Genomic DNA, 21,390 nt, shown 5'->3' on the forward strand with positions numbered 1-21,390 from the left:
AAGATTTAATGTTGTAATTGTTGATTATCCTAATTGGTTTCAAAAATTATTTAAATTATAAGTCCTCAACGACCCGTTACAAATCAAGAAGAGAACTTTTGAATGTCCTTCAAGAATTTGCATTTTGGTTATTGCTTTTGTTATTTAATCATTTGTGTTTGTAAAATTTTAAGATGCGTGTCATTTATGCTTTGTAATTGGTCTAAACAATGAATATTTTTTGGTATAATATTTCTGTTTGTGAAGTGAACAAAAGGTACAATATTTCTATTTTAAAAATGGGCAAAAAAAAGTTATGTAGTACAGGTTAAAACAAAATTTTAGAAAAAAAAATTAATATTGTTCTATTAACTCGGATTATTATTAATAATAGAGGTAAAAACACTGCTTTATTATGTCAATTTTTCTTTTAATTGAGAACGTGGAGCACAACATTCAATTTTAAAAATAATAAAAATGTATTTGTTGAAATCGAGCTCATGACCATTAAGTATTTTTCTTCGATGGATCAACCAAGATAAAAAATGACACACATTTTATGTCGACCTTCGTTTGTTTGCATATAAAATTAAAGTTAAACCCATTTCTAATCGAAGTAAAAAAAAAAATTATTGTAGTATTTCTTGTATTTATGCAATTTACATTTGTTAATTTTTTTTTCCTTATCTTATTTATTTGTGCCTGACTTGAATAAGTTGGGCACCCTTTTGCTTTCTATTTAATCTCATTGTTCTTATTTAAAAAAACATTTCAAAAGCCATTTTTATTGTACCGAAAAATTGAAAGCAAGTAAAAACAAATTTTAATAAAAGTATTGCACCTTATAAAAATAATGTGGTTAATTTCTCTGTTTATATTACCATTTTTCTAAATCAAAATGGCCATTCGAGAAAGAAAAAAAGTTAAAATTAGTTAAAAGGATGAGTATAGATATATGTAGAAAAAGAGTGAGAAGGAGTGGATAATGGGAAAAGGCAAAACAATTATAAATGCGTAATTGCACTTCACTTTGCCTCATGACACGTACAAGAATCTACTCTTTCAAGGAAGCTTTGAGATCAAACGAGAGAACATATTCCACAATAGAAACCGCAAGAGAGTTCGTGACTCGTTGAGAAATACCAAGAAAAGGATAAAAGAAACAATTTCGAGAAACAAAGCATTGAAATTGATCTGAGTTGAATCGGTTATGCGATGTGGAAAAATTGCGTATCAAAAATGTCTCGAAAGAGAGACGTGGAGAGTGGAGAAAGAACGCTTTACCCTTCTATGATTGAGAATCCTCAATTAAGATGGTCCTTCATACGTAAGGTGTATTCCATCATTACATTTCAGTTGCTTCTCACCGTTGCTGCAGCATCCGTCGTTGTTTTCGTTCCTGGTGTTGCGCATTTCTTCGTCAGCTCCACACACGGCCTGATTATTTACATCGTCCTTATCTTTGTTCCCTTCATAAGTACGTCTCATGTCCTCTTCTTTTATATATTCATATTAATAATTAAAGTTGTCAAGATCGGGATCTTGTCTAACATTTTAAAAGTATAAGATCGTAACAAAAATTATAAGATACTGTTAAAACAAAAAATAATACTATATATTTGGAAAATGGCTTCTGCGGAACCATAATTGTTGCATGACAACATCTTGTCATTCTTCCGGGCTTGTAATGATGGTGGCCAAAAAAGACCAATCATGAGCGGAACTGGCCAAGATCGCACATAATCAATTATTTTATTTTCTTTACAATTTGGCGACATCGCACAATTCTACTTAAGATTAAGATTGTTTGGGGTGAGTGGGATTGCAAAATAGTAAAATTTTAAAATCTAGATGGAGATTTTGACAACCTTGAACTTAGTACTATTTTTATGTTATTGTTGTATTTGGTAACATAACACTTGTTAATTTTTGTTTCATTTTTGCAGCATTATGTCCGCTTTACTATTATCGACAGAAGCATCCTCTCAATTACTTCCTCCTCCTAATTTTCAATGTCACTTTAGCTATTCCCATTGGATTAACATGTGCCTTTGTTAGCGGTAACTGTTCTAAATTATTCATAATTTTCATGTTTTTATTTGATAATGAATAATAATATAAGTTGTTCATTGGATGCAGGGAAAGTAATTCTAGAATCTGTGATAATGACCACTGCGGTTGTGTTCAGTTTAACTCTCTACACATTTTGGGCTGCAAGAAGAGGCCATGATTTCAGTTTTTTGGGTCCATTCTTGTTTGGTGCTTTGTTGGTTCTTATTATCTTTGCTTTCATTCAGGTTTTTTTTCTTCTCTCTGTTTAGTGCTTAATTAATTAACAAATAATATTGATTTTGATATCTGATTTTTGTTAATGTTTAACATTGTGATGCTTTTCTTGCAGATTCTGTTTCCATTGGGAAAGGTTTCACATATGGTCTATGGATGTCTTGCATCTATCATATTTTGTGGCTACATAGTATATGACACAGACAACCTTATCAAGAGGTTCTCCTATGATGACTACATTTGGGCTTCGGTTTCGTTGTATCTTGACATTATCAACCTCTTCCTCTCTTTACTTACTATTTTTAGAGCTACTAATTGAAAATAATTTAATACAATGTCATATTGTAGGCAATATATAACTCATATGTATTGACAGCTAAGCAAGTTAATGAATGTTCATTTGAGAAATTAAGATGATGAAATTGATAAACACATGCGTTTAGTACATTGAATTAAATTTTGCAATCAACAATAGCAATAACTAGATGAGAAGTTCAATTGTTGTATTTGTTTTGTCTTTGTCTGACGATTGACAGAAGCTTAGAAACTCCTTGTGTCCAGATATCATATTCTTTTTGAGTTCTACACTCGAACTCGACGATTCCCCTCGTGTCTGTTTTCAATCCGAAGTAGTGTCGTTTTTCTCCATCTTCTAAAATATCTCTTCCTGGCCATGCTGGTAAATCCGTGCACACGTCTAGCACAATATCTGCATATTTAAGAGTACAAAGTTATTTGGCTTTTGTACCTTAATGTTTGTGAAGACAAATTAAGTTGTGAAGCTATTGAAACTTACTCTTGTTCTTTTTTGTAATTTTTCCTGCAACAAGTTTGCTCTTCATTTTTAGCTTTACTTGTCCTGATCGATGTATGTAAACAGAAACTATTTTCCAATGCAGATCACCTGTGGTTACAACCAAAATAGAATTTAATTAATAGAATTTAATTAATTGTTCAAACCAGATATTGAGTAAGTTTTAATAGCATCTTTGTAATTGATGATAATAATACCGTTACGGGTTCGTTTGAGTAATTCACTGCCCTTAGCAAGTAGCTCTTGTATACTGGAACCTGTATAATTATCAGCATTTATAATTTCTCCACTGTCACTGGTGCTGCTGTTGCTGTTGTTTATGTTATTCCCTTTTCCACTTACTGTCATGCCCCCTATTCCTTTCTCCAGCGGTGTTACTGCAGCAATGTTCCATACATCCTTCAGAGCTCTAGCTTTTAACGTTGCCGCTCCTCGGAGAGCTACATATCAAGGACCATAAACACATACATATTAGGCATATTTTAATATCAAAAATAATGATTACATTGTATTATAGAATGGATTCTCAAGAATAAGTGTTAAAAGTGTTACCTGTAGCAGCTGCAGCAGTAAGAGTAGATATATCATCATGAGATCGGACATTCACAGCTGAGCTGACCACTGAAGCTAGGTGGTCGCGCTCGGCTCCCATTGCTTCAGCAGCCTCCACACATTGTGCAGCAACTAATGTGGCAGCCGAAGCAACAGCCACGTCAGTCTTAGCCATCTTTTCGTCCTTGTTGGATGTCGATGAGGCAGCTGTTGCAGCTGCAATGGCTGCTATAGCAGCAGCAACAGCAGCCACAGTAATAGTAGCATGCATCTGAGCATTATGTGTTCTGCTTTCCTCTTTCTTCTTTTCTCTTCTCTCCTTCAACCATCTTCCTACAGTTTTAGGTCCTGAAGTGGCTGTGCCGTTGCCTATGGCCCCATTCGCTCTTCCACCATTAAACAATGGATGAATGGAATTGTTTGCCCGAAAAAACTGCACACAAACATTAACAGGAATAAGTGCAAACAGTATGTTAATAATATAGTACTAACTAACTTTCTCATAGTTTAGCAATAATGTGTTTTAATATTTATACCTTAACAACGTCGTCGAATTCATCTGAATGAGAAACTGGTGGACTGTCTGTTCCTGTTAATGAACCATTACCATTCAAAGGCTCACTGCTGTGAGATAATCGACCTGATGTTAATGGTGACACTTCCTGTTACATACATGACAAACAAACAACATTAATCAAGATAGTGTCCATAGTTGAGATATGCGAGTTTTTGTTGATAGTATTAGTAAATAGTAAACAAGTAAACACCTCTCTAGCAGAGTGTGACATAATGCGTTCAAGGACAAGCTGCGAAGTAGCAGAGGAAGCAAAAGAAAACTGATTCTTAGACACGTTCGAGAGTTCCTCAGAGATGGAGTAGATACTGTTTTCTTCAGGAATAGAACCATTTGATGGTATGCATGATGAAAGAGGTGGTTGAGAATGAGCTGGTGCAATAGCCTTTGTGACTTCAAGAGCTGAAGCACTCCACGACCTTGACAGAAACTCCATAGGAACTCGAGGACTCTCCGGCAAAGGAGTGCGGTGGCCACCGCTTGGAACAAACTCAGGCTGCATACAATTGATTGGTTCCATGTCAGTTAGTGTGAGGTACTAGCTCTTTGTGTATGGTAGTTTTGAATGTTAGTTGAGATGATGGATGTGTAAATATATAGTACTGGTTTTGGCAGGAGGAATGAGATGATGTTGAAGTAAAAGCTAACTAAAAGAGCTTAGGAATGGTCAATCAAAATTAACCATGTGCTAAAGATGTTAATATTTTGTCAAAAGATCACTTTAAAATCTATATTCACACTTGTTTTTCCTACTTCACATTTACACGTGACTGTAACAAAAGGAATAAAAAACATAGATAGTGTAGTTTTTACCGTGCCTTTTACAAATTCACTGTAATATTCTTAAACACAGATTTAATTTTTGTTATATGTATTGTTATGAGTGATTCACATGATGTATGCATGAAGAAAAGAATCTAATGGAATTCTGCAATAACCCGCATCCCAAACCATGTACACACAGACAAGACATAATTATGAACAAGACAAAAAGATAATGAATTGTGGGACAGACAAATGACTTTTGGCAGGATTAGAGAATGTCATAACTATTGTAGTAGCAGTACTATGTCTGGTGGAATATGTCACCTTGATAAGCTTTCATGTGAGTAGTACAGTACTAGTGCTACAGTTAAATATAGTCAAAGTTAGTTTAAAATTCATTAGCTTAACAACTAGCTTTGTTTTTTTAAGATTCAATCTCATAGTAAATTATTTGTTGAGTTCAAGGAGTTATGTTGTCATCTAAAAGTACTAATGAATCAGTAAGAATAAGTAACTGACTAGAAAGTCATGAATCATGATAACCCAGTTGTCAATGTGTTTGATTTCACTTTTGAAAAGATTACAAAGGCTAATGTCTATCTTAACTCGTAGTACTAACTGAAATTTTCAAAGGAAAAGTGATGTGAAGTTTGAAGTAACCCAAAGGAACTACATGCATGAAAACAATGACATTTTTATGAATTATAGGTTAAGTTGCAACCCCGGAGGTTGGCCTAGTGGTGAAGGCAGGCTTGAGTGCTGAGAGTGTACTGCTCTTAAGGTCTGAGCGTCAACCATTTGTACTATATATATATAGGTGGTTAGGGTTTGATTGTATGATACTATGGTTCATTCATTCATTCCTTGACGAAAAACAATGCTGTTTGAAATTATCCTATTCCAGGACCATTTGAATCCATAATAGACACTGCAATGTCTCTGACAAAAACATCAAAGAAAATTGTCAGAGAACTTATGAGCAAAGTGATGATGTTCCTTCTTGTTATAGGTGTTGGCTATGTCCAAGCCCGACATGTTAAGAATGCAAACAAAACTTTCAGCAGAATCCTTTTCTACACAACAGTGTTATTGTTGGATACAAAAAGCAGAGTTCACAGAATGGGGCTTTGGCGTGCCTACAGACGTCATCAGCTACCACTTTTTTCAACTTTTAACATAAGCTGATCAATGCCCTCTTAATAATTCACTGAAAAAAGAAGTAAAAGTAGATGAGAAACCACAGCTTTTGCTTTTGGAGTTAGAAGTACTTGTATACTTATCTTGTTCTGTTCTTGAATCTTGATAACTCTACTGACAAAAAGCTTGAGCTTTATTCCTTTTGCTTGCCTCATTCATTTTATTAATGATAATTGCGATTTTTTAATGTCTTTGTGATGTTTTAGTGAAAGAGAGAGAGAGAGAGAGAGAGGTGTCTTTTTATCTGTTAGTATCTTACACTAAAATGTCTCATGTTACATGGGAATCTTGAGTAAGAACAATCTATAAACACTTACTTTCATACACTCAATTAGTTCAAGTAAATTTAAAAATATTATATAAGACTTAAACAATATTTTTAAATTTACTTGAACTAATATTTAATGTGTTTTTAAAACACAAATTTTGTGAATTTTCTTTAATACAAAAAATTTACATTAAAAATGTTTAATGTGTTAAAAAACAAGTTTTGTGACTTTTAAAAAAAGGGTTTATGAACTTTTTGGTCCCTCTAAATATTGGAGATTTCGTTTTTAGTCCCTCCAAAATTTTCCTTTAAGAAATCGTCCCTTTAAAATTTTTCGTCTAAACTATTGGTCCCTAACGTCAAATTTTCTAGAGATTAGCTACGACTTTAGCCATCGATTAGCTACGAAATTTGACGTTAGGGACCAATAGTTCAAAAGAAAAATTTTGAAGGGACGATTTCTTGAAGGAAAATTTTGGAGGGACTAAAAACGAAATTTGAAATATTTAAAGGGACGAAAAAGTTCATTAACCCTTAAAAAAAAAATCATTTAGTTTTATTTTATATTGGACGCAAAATTCTTCCTACTTTTAATATTTCTCTCAAATCTTATGAAATTTTTGGAAATGTATCTCTCATAGCATTTGGATTTTGAACTCTAACTACACCGCATATTATACATAAGAGAGTTCAAATTCACGTGTTCTATCCGGAATTTTAAATTTAAATGCATTCAAATTTTGAAATTCGGATGTCCTACATATTAAAAGAGAGTTCACACGAAACACAACAAATGCACAAATAGTCTTGTCTGAATCATAAAAGAGAATTTCTTAATTAACCCTATAAAATAGAAAAATACCATATAAAAATTTTAAAATACTCTTCAGATACCGAAAATGCATCTTCGAACGTACCATTAGTCATTTTAAGACACTTCAAAAATGAATTTCTAAAATAAATTTAGTCATAAAATAGAAGCGTTATTAAAAAATAAATGAATTGTGTATATTTAAAGTGCGTCTCATAATATATTTTTAAAATCTAGGTGTATTATTATATTTTTCACGATGTGTTCTAATAATCCTTAAGACCTCATTAGAAAATTCCCATCATAAAATTTAAATATATTACATATTATAATAGAGCTCAAATTCACCTAAAATTCACCAACATTTGTTTAACACATATTGTGGATTGAAGCTCCCACTTGTCTCTTTAGAGTGAGATAAAATATAATTCATTTGTATTAAGCTGTTATGTTTTCTCACATTAAACCGAACATCTGTTGATGATTTTAGTATCATCAATGTATTTTGGTAGTAATGTGATTTACTGTAGGCCGATGCAATTATGCGTTAAGCTTGAAACGAGTTAGGGTAGTACGGAGTGCACGCTCGTAGAGCCAAACGTGCAATTGAATACGAATAATAGAAACGGGGTTCCAAGGGGCGGAGCCCCTAGCGGGGTGTGGGGCAGCGCCCCAGGTCAGCGGGCGGGGTGCGGGGCAGCGTCCCGTTCGAAAAATTCGTTTGAATAGTTGCACCCTTTCCCAACCGACATAACCGTTTTACCGAACAGGTGTGTCGTTTCCCAACAGACATAACTGTTTTTACCGAACAGGTGTGTCATTTCGGTTTCTATTGTTGATCTCCTATATAAGGAGTCATTTGGCCTCGGTTTCGAAAACGAAAAAAATATACTTCCTCTACATTCTGATCTGTTCTCTATTGTCATAAACAGATTGTTCTTCGAGAATTATCCCCGCAAAGATTTCGTGAACCCAGACTAAAATAAGTCGAAATACTTTATTCGGAAAATGAACGAACATGATTCTTAAAGATATCCAGGATTATCATACCAATTTCTAACAACATCATCTACTCACCAAATTTAGTTTATATTAAAAGAAAAGAGGTCATTTTATTTTTATATAAAACGGATAACTTTTCAAAGTCAAATTTGGCTACCCTTTTGGACCATGAAAAAGAATCAAATAGAGAACTAGTACCACCTATGGGTATAATGGCTAACTCTTTGCACAAAAAAGTATACATAAGCACTTTTATTTATTCTACTCAACCACACTTTTTTGGTTACCCTTTCTTACTTTTAGTTTTTTCTATTTACTAAAGAAAGAAGACTTCTCTATGCAAATTTACAAATCCCCTCATTTCCTCTTTCAATGTGCTACGTATAACCAAAAGTTACCAAATCATCCAAAACATAGTAAGAATTAATACATCATCAAAAAGGAAAAGGACACCTAAATATGATAATAGGTAACATATATGTATATTCGTAATTGTAATGAAATGTTGCTATAATTGATGTGTACGGTTTGATGGTTTAAGGCTTTAAAGTTTAAGCAGCCAAAGGTTTGAATTTAGATGAGAAAGAAGTTAACTTTCCTCGGCAAACATCTTCTGACACAAAAGAAAATATGAGCAGAGAACGTGATCGAATAAACAAGTACAGTGATGCTAAAATAGAATTTCAATAAGTGTACATCATTCTTTATTTGTTATCCACAGGAAAGAAAAATCATTACCAATTTCCTACTTGCATATTGCTAGTAGTTGAAAAATATAATCTATTGATTTTTAAATTTCTTAAAACTTAAAAGTTGGTAGTAGTCATAAATTTATTTTTATTACTCTTCACCACTCCAATCCCAATCTCCTTTAGCACACTACAACTCAAATGTATACAAAAAGATGCATTAAGGATATGCTAATCATAAAGATGATGGGTACAAAATAGTATAAGAAAGTTAAAAACTCTGTAAAAAGATTAAACTTTGAAGTGCAAATTAACCCATCAATGATAAATATTTCTCATACATGCAAAACTAATGTGTGTTCACATAATACTGACCTACAAAACATGATTCCATAATCTTCTCATTTTTTATGATGACATCACATCACAGAGTATATTTTACTCCCTTTGAGATTATACTTCTCCTTTGTCAAAATTAAAAAGGCGAGTAAAGATGTATTACGATAATTTAATATGCAAACATATTGACAAATAATCATTTAGGAAGGAAAAAATAATACTCTATATTAATTGAGAAATTTATAAGAATTCAAAGTATAAAAGGAAAAATTCAAAATTGAAATAGTATGGAAAGTATAAAATTGCATAACGAAAAATAGAAAAGAAGGAAAACATTCTAAGAGACATAAATGAGTCAATTCATTTACATAAGCATCATCATCCCTTGTGACGATTTTCTTGATCTTCTACATATCCTTGGCTAAATTCTGACAAATTTGTAACACTTTGTTGATCTTTATTTCTTCTACTTCTTGTGGTTCTTCTTCTTCTTCCTTGATTATTGGGTCATCCCGTATTTTTCAATGTTTGAAAAGATTTTGTATTTCCCTGAGAGCAGTATAGTTGATCCTATGGTTGGTTGAATCTACGGCTTCAACCATGGTATCAACGTTGAAGGTTGCTAAGAGCTTGGTGATCATTGCTCCATAAGGGAGTCTTGTTGACTGGTTCTCTTTTGAACGAATCATGTGATGAAAGATTCCTTCTACCCAATTTGTTGGAATTACTTAAGTTAAAAGCCAGGTGAATGCACCATATTCTATAATTACATAGTTATGGTGCACATTTCTTGGAAAGAGAATTATAATTTGAAGGTAGTGGAGGATGTGAATCTTTGGTTTCAAATGGGTTGATTTGAAATGGACTTTTCTTTTCTCCTTGGTATTGATAAAAGGGTAGTTTAGGGATGTTAAGTGTTTGAAGTTCCTAAATCCTACGGGTGTCTAATGGATGTAGATTTTTCTCTAAAAAATTAACTCGAATATTCTTCCAAAATGATCCTTGTGGATATCTATTTCCACTCCCCTTACCAAAGATCTTAGTGAGGTTCCCACAATTCTTAAGTTTAAGAATAATTCTCTTACTAGATTTGGGAAGATTCTATTGGATACATGAGTGAAGAAATCTTTTAGATAATCTTGATACATTTGATGGTAAGATTTGTGAGTACTTCAGAGGCTTGACTCTATGTACCATGGTTGTAAGGGACACTACGCCAATCAAACTTCGCTAAGGAGGGGGCTTGAAACCTTTGAGGACATGTGTTTCCTGTATCTTGTCTAAAAGTGGTTGGGGGTCCAGCACTTCCATTTTTTTATAGGATAGTTCCTTACCGGTGTTTCTGGATGTTTAGGACATTGTCCTCCAGATTTTGATTCTGATGCTGCATTTCGACCAAAGCGGTGTGCATCTCAAATATGGCATTGGGGTCACTTCTACCTCCAGTATCCTCATGGTGGGGGATTGTGCTCTCCAAGCCATCATGAGTGAGGACGATAGGTTTACGAACTGAGGTGTTGGCAAGTTTTACAATGGAGGTAATAAGTGAAGATGTGGCCCAAGTTAGTTTTACCAAGACCCCACGATGGGCACCAAGATATTGTTCAAAAAGCACAGGATGCGTGGCAACCTTATGCTAGTAGGAGTGACCAGAATCCTTAGAGATTTTATGTGGTTTAGGGCTTGCTCACGATGGTCAGGAACCCTATTTTGAGATGATTGTGATAAAGAGAGAGTGAACTCATGTGAGGTGAAAAACTCTATATATTTGGGGTATTTTGTAAATGTTTTGAGTTGTTCTTCCTCAACCCAAGAGTTGAGATATTTATAGAGGCTCTTAGGTTTGGACTTAGGGGACCCATTAGACATAGTAACCACTCCATTTTGACTGAAGAAGTTATTGAATACCTATTTCTTAAGGAGTCATGGCCAAGACTTCTTACATGTGTGGTTATAGGTTATTCGCACGTACCCCCTCCCCCAAAGTTCAACATAGTGGATGTTATCTGGCGTCGTACTCAAGGTGACTGCCTTATGAGGCTTGGCCCAATACAACCTTACCGTGGATCTTTATATATATATATATATATCACTATAAATACAGAAGATATTTGGTTCATGGACTCAAGTTGCTTTTATCACATGTGTCCAAGTAAAAATACTTTAAGTCTTTTAAGTTGGAGCAATATGGTGTAGTTCTCTTTGGTGACAATAATACTTGTAAGGTTTACGATATTAGGATGGTCAGACTTAAAATGTTTGATAATTGTGATTTTCGTCTTCATAACGGGAGTATGTTCTAGAGCTCAAACCAAACTTGTTATCCAATAATATATTTTGATATATGTTATTACAATAAATATTAATATGGGGTTTTGAATATTTCACATAGTGAAGTGAGCATAGCTAAAAGGGTCTAAAATAGGTGGCTTATATTTGTTAAGGTTTTAATGTTGTTGTTCATTCATCATCAGCTAGTGAAGAATCTTATTAAAAGAACAAGTTATGAGATTTGAGGTCAAGGCATGGTGGATTCCTAGATGTTCTTTCAAAGAATTTTAATGAATTTTGTAAATGACAATGGATAAAAATGCATGCTATTGTTGTGTTTTCATTGAGTTTTGTAGCAACCTGCCCTAAAAATAAAGCTTTTAGAGTCGCCACCTATTTTGAAGGGCGAACAGGAAACCCTACGTAGATACGAGATTCGGGGTAAGTTATTATAATCAGGTTGAGGAAAGGTATTAGGCACCATCAACCCTTTCCTAAGGTTGCATTATAGAATAAAAGTTTATGGCACAATTATTGAGGTTTATAGCTAAGGAGGTGAAAAGGGCATAGATTGAAATTTAGAGATGAATTGAAATTATAGGGGGGAGACTCGGCTTGTTACCAAGTGCCTACTTACCTCCTTATGGAGGATCAGAGTCAACGTAGTTCGGGCACCGGGTTGTACGCCTTAGAATTAGAATTTTTTGTGGTTTGAAATTGTTTAAAGGCTTTTTGAGTGGCCTGTCGTAGTTTTGAAATTGATTTGAATGTGGAAAAGTTTTGAGGTTTGGCATACAACCCTGATTTAATTTGTTACTGTTAGATGCGGTGATCAATAGGTTTTATCAGTATAGCTAACAGATTAATGGGCATTGCCGGTTACTCAGATCGATAGATTGATCGTCGCGGGCAGCAAGTTAAATGTGTTTTAAATTTTAAGTGTTTTTTATCTCTCGTCTAATGCGACTAATAGCTTTAGTTGGGTCAAGGAGAGAATTAATTTAGAATTTTTTTGGATTATCAATAAACAATTTAATTAAATCATTATTAACGAATATATTAAATTAATCCAAATTATTTCTCGCCTAATGCGACCAATAGGTATGGTCGATTCGGGGAGAAAATTAGTTGGAATTACTAAGAAAAGAATAATTAAACAATTATTAAAATTACCAAACAAAATTAATTAGTTTATTTATTAATTAATTTTTAGGCGCAGGGGGTGCATTTTGTCATTGGGTAGTAAATTGGGGTGTGTTAACAACAAAAGGGCCTGACCCACTAGAACTAGAGGTTCGTTGGGATCAGGTGTGGTGGAGCGCATGGAACTGGGGTGTGTGCTCAAAGTTGAGACCGTTGGATCTAAATCCGAGGGCGTATATGCATGGACAATAAGAGATGTACAATATGGACAGCGCACTGGATCATGTCCAATGCTGCAGCCAAGTGGCCATGGGAGGGCCACATGGCGTTCATCCGACGGTGGGGAAGCGACTAACCCAGCGAAGACTCAACATTCCTCTCATTTCCCCAATTCGTTTCTCTCTCTACACTCTCCTTCCTTCCTTTCGCTCTCACCTCTCTCTTCCTTACAACCCAGAAAACCGGCCACCCCCAATCTTCATCGACTGCCCTGAGCCACCATCCCAAACCCAGTTTCTGATGAACATTCATCGGAATGTTCAAACCCCATCCCAGAACCTTCAAACCAAACCCAGAAACATTCCATTCAAACCCAAGAACATGAACCCTAAACCTATCTTATAGAATCCTACCCTAATTCTTCATACAACCCTTAGAACCCTAACCTTAGATTCATCAATCCAAGAACCCTAACCCTTTAATTTACCCAGAAAAACAAACAAACAACAATACGCATGCGATCGATTCAATAAGCCTAAGCTAAGTTCGATGATGTTTACCTTTTGTTCTTGAATTTCAGGAACGTGTAAGCTCCCCCTCGCTCTAATCTTTCTTCTTTCTCTGTTCGCAGGTCTCGAAGATGCAGAAAGCTTGTATTCGCGGCGGCGCCCTCAATGTTCTTCTCCAACAAATTTTTCCGACCCTTCTTTCAATCTTCTTCTTTTTCTTTTATAAGCTTAGGGTTTAATTAAGTTAGGAAATATTAGATTAGATCAATTAGTTTGATTCGTATTCATTCAGATTGTAATTGATTTATTATTTTAATAAAATTGGATTCAGATTTGATTTTTGTTATGTTTAGATTTGATTTGCGTTTTTGTTACTGATTCTGTTAATTCACAAGATTTGATTTAGTTATGAGATTTGTTCTTTTTTTTTTTGGATCTGGGCCTGACTCGGTTGAAGGTGGTTAGAGGGAGCGACGGCCGCCACTAGGGTTGCTTGGCTGAGGACGAAAATGAACAGGAAACGGGTTGGAGTTTGACCCGGTCCAGCCCATTCCATGCGGCCTATTAGACATCCTTTGGCCCTATACGCCTAGCCCAGTTATTGTTTCTCTTAATCCTAATTAGCTAACCAACTTAATTATCTAATATTAACAAATCAGTAGTTTAGCAAAACAATAAATCTTGAATAATAATTATAATAATACCCTTTAGATTAATAAAAATTCTAATGATATTAATAATAATAATTGATAATAGGGAATTAACCCTTAGTTAAAAATAAACCTAGTAATCAGCCTATTAATAATAGTAAAAATAAATCTAATTTAAAATCAACATAAAAAAACCTAAAAATGATTAATTAATTTAAATCCCATTTAATTTTACAAAAGAAAATAATAAACCTACCTACTATTACAAATAATAATCTAAATGATAAAACAAAATACTTAATTGTAGTAAAATATTAAAAGAGGAGAAAAAAAAGAAATCCTTTTAGAAAGAGATATTGGGCCAGCAATTTGGGCCCTAATATCTGTTGATTACATATTTCTATTTACTAAAGAGGGTTTTATAAGAGAACAGATTTAACAATAGCTATGTTAAATCCCACGGCTCTTAATTTTTAACACCCTTAATAAATTAAAAGATGTGAATCATGACGGGTAAATTTTGGGGTATGACAAGTTTCTAGAGTAAAGTTGATACCAAAACAACTTACCTGGTCGAAGGTTGCCAAAACTACTATGGTCGAAGGGTCTAAAACAACTTTCCAGACTCATATGATAGTTTGTAATAGGAAACATGTAAGCTACTCTTGCTCGAAGGTTGCTAAAGATTTTCCTATTGCGCAAATCAAGCTAATCTAGTTTGATATTAAAGTTGTAGATTCTACCTTCAATGGTTGTCCAAGAGGCATGAAAGGTTATGAGTTGTTGAGAGTGGGGCCTGGAGGATCTAAGTTCATTAATCTTATATGTATTACTTTCACAGAGCCCCGTCAGAGGAAGAAGAGTAAAGACTTGAAGATGAAGCTTTTAGAAACTATGATAGAGAAGATTCAATTTGAGGTAAAGTTTCCTACTATGGATACTATTAGTAGTGAAATAACAATTACATAGGCCTCTGATTATCAATTGACTTGTGATAAGGTGAGGAGGGAGATTGTACTATCTCAAAGGGATAATTATGTTAGCCTTGAATGTTACGCTTTCAATGTGACTGAAAGGTTGCAAAACTCTTAAACAAGAACCTTCAGGGAGGTATTTGAAATCAATGAGTGTCAAATTTGGTTGAATAAATATGCTTGTGGACTTGTTAGATTACTTAAGCAGGAAAAGTGATTGGAAGCAAGTGGAAAGATCAAAGTTTAAGTGTGGCTTGAATTTGATCAAGGTTGTTGATAGTGATTCCACATGGTAGAGAGTGGCTAGATGGTTGATAGGTAAATTTACATCATCAAAATTATAAGTCAAAGTGGAGATTCTTGAAGCGTGCTTTAAAATCATAAGTAATGAAGGGAAATGAAACATGTTTCAAGACTGCAGAAATTAGAAAATTGAAAAACATCAAGAAATTCGACAAAAGACGTTGGGGCGGTCTAAGAGCGGCTGTCTGATGGAGTTTGACCATCCTGTGGCAACGGTTATTCGTCCGCAAGAGTCGGTATAGGTTCGACGATAGTTTGAACCCGATTTGAAGGTTGCACAGGTTTTAGTTTGATCGTTTTGATTCATGGACTCATTTATTAATGTTAGAATATTATAAATATCTTTTATATTAATTTAAAGTACTCTACGATAATTAGAGACGGTCTAAAATACAAAGAGATTTTTAAAATACTCTAAACTAATATAAAAAGTATTATAAATATTTATGATCTTTTTTATTCTAACTATTAATGTGCTGTATTTTGTGTTTATTAAGGATACATTGGATTTTAGAAATTTTAAATATGCATATTGTCTTTACAATCTTTAAAACTTTAGAGATGCCTTGGAGTTCTTGGAACATGAAATAGGACAAAATTAATTTTTTATGGGATCCATGAGATGGACTGAGAACTCTCCTAAAATAAAATATCTATAAAGATAATATTTAAAACATATATCTATCTATTTAGAATTAGGAGTAGTGTAGGTTGGATTCAACAAGTGCCCCTCAATATTTGGAATGATACTCAAACATTCACTAAAATTAGCTACATCTGATAGAAAAAGCAAATTGATGATAGAATTAGAACAAAACTTACAGTCCCTTTCTGTGTGTTCTTGCTATTACCCTATGAAAATATGCCCAACTATGAAAGGAATTGTGATGCATCACCCAGTCCCCACACAGAATCAAAATATAAATATGCAACAAAAAAAAAAAAAAAGATGAACCGGTTGTAATCATGTTGGACCATAGGTGTCTCCTTTGAATCGATCATACAATTGATGTGCAGTATTATTCCATATATAGCATAGTCATTACCAGAACATGGTTACATCTCATGCAAAATTTCAATGCAGATAATCAAAGCCACACTCTTCATATTTCATAACAAATATACAAAGATATTAATGTACACTATCCAATGACAATGACCATGCAAGTGTATTTGAAAACTTTAGATCAAGAGTTTTGTTTAAAGCTCTTGGCCAACCAAATAGCTGTTTCCCTTGGGGAAACCTTCTCGAGCCCAAATGGCTTCAGCAATACACCAAGCTCATCAAACCTATGTTGTTGTAGCAGCCTAGCACTGAACTCCAGTAGCCCCTCCAATGCCTCAGCGCGTTGCTGGTATGACGAGGTGTCAAACCGATGTTCACGCAACTCAGATGAGGAGTGGCTTGAAACGCCAGTTGTAACATTATTCGAACACTCATTAGTGATGCTAGCGGGGACAGTAACTTTGTCCACGAGGATTGTACACTTGTCTTTTGTGATCGTGCAATCAGCACTCCCTGCTGAGCTAGAAATGCGTTTGGCTGATGGTGATGATGGTCTGCGAATAACATGGAAGAATGGATCCTCATAGGAAGCCATTGGGAATTCTGCGATCTTGTCGATTTGTGGTGCATCAACAGAAACGTCAGGAGAATTCACATAACTAGCATTGGTGTATAAGTTTGTTGTGTTCCTGCCTCTTGTAGGCAGAGGAAGAGATGTTCTTCGAGTTGGCATAGTAGATTTACCAGATGGTGCGCGAGGTACCGGATTCTGAAACGATAACCAATTAATGAAATCAATAAAATAGCCTTGACGTATAATCATTAAAATATTGATCCTTGCAGAGGATAAACTTACTGATTCACGCTTTGAACCGGCAACCGATATCTTTGGCGGTGCTATTGTCTGTCTTCTGGCACCAGCAGTATCCTTAGCTACTCTAATTCTCGGTGTTCTCTCACCAGTTGAGGATTTTATAGCTTTTGATTTGTTAGTATTGCAGTAATCACGGACACCGCCAGCAGATAAGTCATAGAGCTTCTCTTCTGAACAATTGGATAATCCTTGAGCTCTTTGAGTTGAATATTGAGAACTTTGCTCGGTACCAGAAATACTAGGATTCAACGCCCTGTGATTGTTTAGGGACAAGTATCTGTCTTGGTCAGAGAGTGTAGAAACAGATTCTGGTTCCACAAAGCGAGTTCTCCTTGCATAGTTTGACTCGGACCATTGGAATGGAAAAGTACTTCTTTTGGGGTTATTTAGTTTTTGGTGAATTTTCAAAATATAAGGCTGAAGATGTGGATGATTTAGTAACTCTCCGGCCTGTTAAAACAAACTGCGCTTTAGTTGTTTTGAATAAAGCACCAAAATATCTGTAGAGAGATAATCGAGTAGAATTTCTTTCTTACAACATATAAGGTGAAAAATGAAAGGCTAGAACTATTGTTCAAAATTAAAAGTGAAAAAAGTTAGAGCGCAGAATCAAAATCTGCATCGATTCGAGATTAATCAGAATGTGATGATATCTGGCTCATATTCATCACTTACATACAACTAGATGCCACAAAGATAAAACTTACAGTTGGCCTTAGCTCTGGATTTTTCCGCAGCATACTTCTGACAAGCCCTCGGCTGAAATAATAAATATATCACAATACGTTACCCGACTATGTCACTCATTGAAGTAGATAACTTGAATGGAAAAAAAATAAAAATGACAAAGGATAGTGGGATAATAACTTCAGATTATTATAGAACAAAGAACTCACAAAGCACTAGAGTACATAGTTGGCAGTGGAGCTACTACAGACTTGTTTATTTTGTGAATCAATGCTTCTATATCCTGTTCAGACGAAGACAACACACACAAATTAATAATTAAAAAGTTTTGCAAATAACATCTCATTTGTTTTAAAACGGTGAATAAAAAAGTTCAAGATATTGACTTACAAAAGCTTTAAAAGCTGGCCTGTGAGCGGCCATTTCATAAACACAGCATCCTGGACAACATTACAAGTCATAACAAATTACAAATGCAATTTAAAAACGTATTGTAAGATGCGCGAAATAAAAAGCGGGACTAAAGGGATTGCAAAAGAAGTATCATACCTAAAGACCAGATATCTGACTTAGAGCCGTACGGTATATCAGCAAGAAGCTCAGGGCACATATAACTTGGAGTCCCAACAATCTAAGTTTAAAGCAAAAACAAAAAGTTACTAATCCAAAAAAAAAACACTGAAATGATAAGTAGCATGGTACTTTTACAGTATTACTCACTGAGGAAGCAAGATCATCAGAAGTCAACATTTTAGCGAGACCGAAATCTCCTGCATCGAACATGCACAACATAACGATGGTATACCACAAAATTGAGACAAACAAACTCTTAAACATTTATAAAGTCTAAGAGCTGTGAGAGAATAAAATGAGTAAGTCATTTACCTAGGCGTATATCTTGATCTTTTGTTAAGAATATGTTTGAACACTGAAAGAGATGAGGAAATAACATCAGCACAAAGCTGGTTCTGAAAGTTCTCTGCGATACAATAGTAGCTATATAACATATACTGTTATTGAACTTACAGAAGTCTTTTACCTTAACATCGCGATGAAGAATATGATTTACATGTAAGTAATCTAGTGCCATCAGTAACTGAACGAGCCACTTGCAGAGTTTCTGTCAGAAGTTAACGGATATCAAATATTTCATATAGTTCAAAGAGCAATTAAACAAGAATGAAAATTATACATTGGGCTCAGAAGTTAAGGAAATTGAGGCAATAGTGACCAACCTCTTCAGAAAAGTTAACACTGTTGGCTTTTTTTATAGCTTCGGCCCTGGAGACCATAAACAAATTATTAAAATACGGCATAATTGACAATTAAAATTTAAAAGACAAAAGTGTCTTCACAAACGCTCTGACATTGTCAAATAATCGAATTTAGTGTAAAACATGACTTACATATCTCCTCCTTCACAATAGCCGATGATAATACATACAAAACAACCCTGTATATAAAGATTGCAACTAGCTAAGTATCATAAATCAATCAAGATTGTAGCAGAATTAGAAGGTTTCGAAAGCAAACAAGGCTGACCTTTTCTACCCAAGAATCTTTATACTCCACAATAAACGGATTGCGGACTTTTGATATAAGCTCCATCTACAAAACAAGGAACTATCATGGCATCTTACAATCTAATATAGAAGACACCACAAATATCATGTTTCACTCAAGAACTTGATTCCATTTTCCTCAAATAACTGCAAAATAGGAAGTAAGAAGGAGTGGATTTACCTCCTGGTGAGCCGATCTACGGGTTCTGTCAGTTTGGCGAGCAAGACGGATCTTCTTGAGAACATACCTAAAATGTAAATGACATCAACATATAAAAAAACATCATATGATATAACAGTTAATCAGTGTATGGTGAAATGCATACATTGACATTCAAAAACTTCAAAAATCAAAGTGCAGAAGGATATATACAATATCTTAAATCACATTTATGCTCACTTTTTCTTTTCATGTTTATGCCGCACTAGCAGAGCAGAACCAAATGCTCCTTTGCCGATCTGTTCTAGAACTTCATACTGCTCCATTTGAATTTAAACCACTTCACCTCCTACTATCGTTGACAGAATAACATTGCTGAAAATTATAGGAACATTAAAAGTTCATCATTACAAAGCAATATCAACATACACACACAGACAAACACACAACATAACACAATTCATTAGCGCTACAAACATGTCGAGTTATTAAAAATAACCAGAAAAACAATATACACAAAACTTTCTTGATAACCTAAGACACCTATATTGTAGCATCACTCTTTACAAACCAAACACCACATAAAAATATTACCTGAAAACAACTATCACAGAGAAAATGAAAAATCAATTCTCAGCTTCAGTTGCAAACGCTTATATGGCCACAAAACACGGGTTTACGAGGATAGAATTCAACACTTGGATGCTAAACTGGCAAATGAAAGCTCTACCCAGTTCCAACTTCCAAACAACAATACCTAGACATAGAAATAGAGCAAGATTGTTATCAGGTAAACAATTAAAACTCTCTGACAAACATGTACCTCCCTCATCAAGACTCATAATTTCCAAACAAGCCCAAAGTTTTCAAAATTATCAAAAACTAAACAAGTAGTTGTATAAGAAGCATAAATAACACCAACCATACAAGAGTTATAAATTTGCAATAAAGAACAACAAATTGCAGCTAGGTGTTTGTTGATTTTCTTTAATTCTACACAACAAACATCTATGATGTTTGAATCATCAATCCCTTCTGTTCAAAGGATAAATAATTTACTATTAAGTTTCCCACACATGCAACCCCAAATATAGAAATAAAACAAATGAAAAAAACAATTGAAAATTGAAATGAAAAGAGAATTACCAGTAGCATGAACAATTATATACAATATGTAAAATCACATAGGAAAAAAAAACAAGATCATGCATAAGATGTATAGAGGAAAAGAACCTGAAATTGGTAAAGATACTGAGAAATTTGAGAAGAGTGCAGCAGCAGTAAAAGAACCAGTAATTAATATAATAATGTATAGTATGATATATGACATGTGATGATGATATAATAATATACTAGTAGTAGTTGGATTTATTTATATTATAATTAGAATTTAAAATGATGATGAATGTTAGAAAAAGAGAGAGCGCCAAAAAAGAAGAAAAATTAGAGTAGAAGCGAAAGCGACATGGGAATTCAAAAATGATGAGATAAGAAGGTGTAAAGAGCAAAAGGTTAGTAGTACGTGGGAAGGATAAAGGAGATTGTACTGAAACTTATTAAAGACAAAAAATTAAGGTGCTCCCACCCACCACATCATATTCATATGTGATATCATATCTTTTTCCTTCTTTTTTATTTTAGTTTTGTGTTATTCCTACTTACTACATTGTTGTCGGATTGATTCTCATTTAAAGAGTGGTGGTTACATTAATAATTATATACAAGATTTAAAATTCAAATAGTTCAACTTTGAGGT

At 34.2% G+C, this 21,390-nt stretch overlaps 3 protein-coding genes across 4 annotated transcripts; 1 reads left to right on the plus strand and 2 right to left on the minus strand.

Annotated features, from left to right (window-relative positions):
- The first annotated feature begins 989 nt into the window (after positions 1 to 989).
- LOC131621704 (protein LIFEGUARD 2-like) lies at positions 990 to 2,677 on the plus strand. Its single transcript, XM_058892741.1, has 4 exons — positions 990 to 1,456; positions 1,926 to 2,039; positions 2,119 to 2,276; positions 2,381 to 2,677. Exons 1-4 carry the CDS (start codon positions 1,195 to 1,197, stop codon positions 2,582 to 2,584), a joined length of 738 nt encoding a protein of 245 aa, XP_058748724.1. The 5' UTR covers positions 990 to 1,194; the 3' UTR covers positions 2,585 to 2,677.
- Positions 2,678 to 2,759: 82 nt separating this feature from the next.
- Positions 2,760 to 4,874, minus strand: LOC131621703 (VAN3-binding protein-like). Its single transcript, XM_058892739.1, has 6 exons — positions 4,399 to 4,874; positions 4,168 to 4,293; positions 3,632 to 4,064; positions 3,277 to 3,519; positions 3,062 to 3,169; positions 2,760 to 2,974 (listed from the first exon to the last, which is right to left on the minus strand). Exons 1-6 carry the CDS (start codon positions 4,723 to 4,725, stop codon positions 2,760 to 2,762), a joined length of 1,452 nt encoding a protein of 483 aa, XP_058748722.1. The 5' UTR covers positions 4,726 to 4,874.
- Positions 4,875 to 16,056: 11,182 nt separating this feature from the next.
- Positions 16,057 to 21,019, minus strand: LOC131621593 (serine/threonine-protein kinase Nek4-like). Of its 2 annotated transcripts, none has more exons than XM_058892633.1 (16): positions 20,868 to 21,019; positions 20,229 to 20,391; positions 19,875 to 20,009; positions 19,656 to 19,722; positions 19,455 to 19,520; positions 19,319 to 19,365; positions 19,148 to 19,193; positions 18,952 to 19,032; positions 18,798 to 18,840; positions 18,633 to 18,682; positions 18,462 to 18,543; positions 18,303 to 18,352; positions 18,122 to 18,195; positions 17,933 to 17,984; positions 17,208 to 17,675; positions 16,057 to 17,120 (listed from the first exon to the last, which is right to left on the minus strand). In XM_058892633.1, the coding sequence occupies exons 3-16, from the start codon at positions 19,958 to 19,960 to the stop codon at positions 16,533 to 16,535; spliced, it is 1,800 nt and encodes a 599-aa protein (XP_058748616.1). In that variant the 5' UTR covers positions 19,961 to 20,009; positions 20,229 to 20,391; positions 20,868 to 21,019; the 3' UTR covers positions 16,057 to 16,532. The 2 variants fall into 2 exon arrangements, with proteins under 2 accessions (XP_058748616.1, XP_058748617.1); XM_058892634.1 differs by having other exon boundaries at positions 20,781 to 20,868.
- Between the last annotated feature and the right edge of the window lie 371 nt (positions 21,020 to 21,390).

This window comes from Vicia villosa, unplaced genomic scaffold (assembly GCF_029867415.1).
Source record: "Vicia villosa cultivar HV-30 ecotype Madison, WI unplaced genomic scaffold, Vvil1.0 ctg.000010F_1_1, whole genome shotgun sequence".
Lineage (NCBI taxonomy): Eukaryota > Viridiplantae > Streptophyta > Magnoliopsida > Fabales > Fabaceae > Vicia > Vicia villosa.

Excerpts from the sequence above, each read along its gene's own strand:
- LOC131621703 (XM_058892739.1), bottom strand. The coding sequence starts at position 4,725 with ATGGAACCAATCAATTGTATGCAGCCTGAGTTTGTTCCAAGCGGTGGC. Across the intron at positions 4,294-4,398 it reads TGTCACACTCTGCTAGAGAG|GAAGTGTCACCATTAACATC; the intron begins GTGTTTACTTGT and ends TGTATGTAACAG. Across the intron at positions 4,065-4,167 it reads AATTCGACGACGTTGTTAAG|TTTTTTCGGGCAAACAATTC; the intron begins GTATAAATATTA and ends GTTTGTGTGCAG.
- LOC131621704 (XM_058892741.1), top strand. The coding sequence starts at position 1,195 with ATGTGGAAAAATTGCGTATCAAAAATGTCTCGAAAGAGAGACGTGGAG. Across the intron at positions 1,457-1,925 it reads TATCTTTGTTCCCTTCATAA|CATTATGTCCGCTTTACTAT; the intron begins GTACGTCTCATG and ends TCATTTTTGCAG. Across the intron at positions 2,277-2,380 it reads TTATCTTTGCTTTCATTCAG|ATTCTGTTTCCATTGGGAAA; the intron begins GTTTTTTTTCTT and ends CTTTTCTTGCAG.
- LOC131621593 (XM_058892633.1), bottom strand. The coding sequence starts at position 19,960 with ATGGAGCAGTATGAAGTTCTAGAACAGATCGGCAAAGGAGCATTTGGT. Across the intron at positions 19,723-19,874 it reads CATAAACATGAAAAGAAAAA|GTATGTTCTCAAGAAGATCC; the intron begins GTGAGCATAAAT and ends TTTACATTTTAG. Across the intron at positions 18,544-18,632 it reads CTGATGATCTTGCTTCCTCA|ATTGTTGGGACTCCAAGTTA; the intron begins GTGAGTAATACT and ends CTTTAAACTTAG.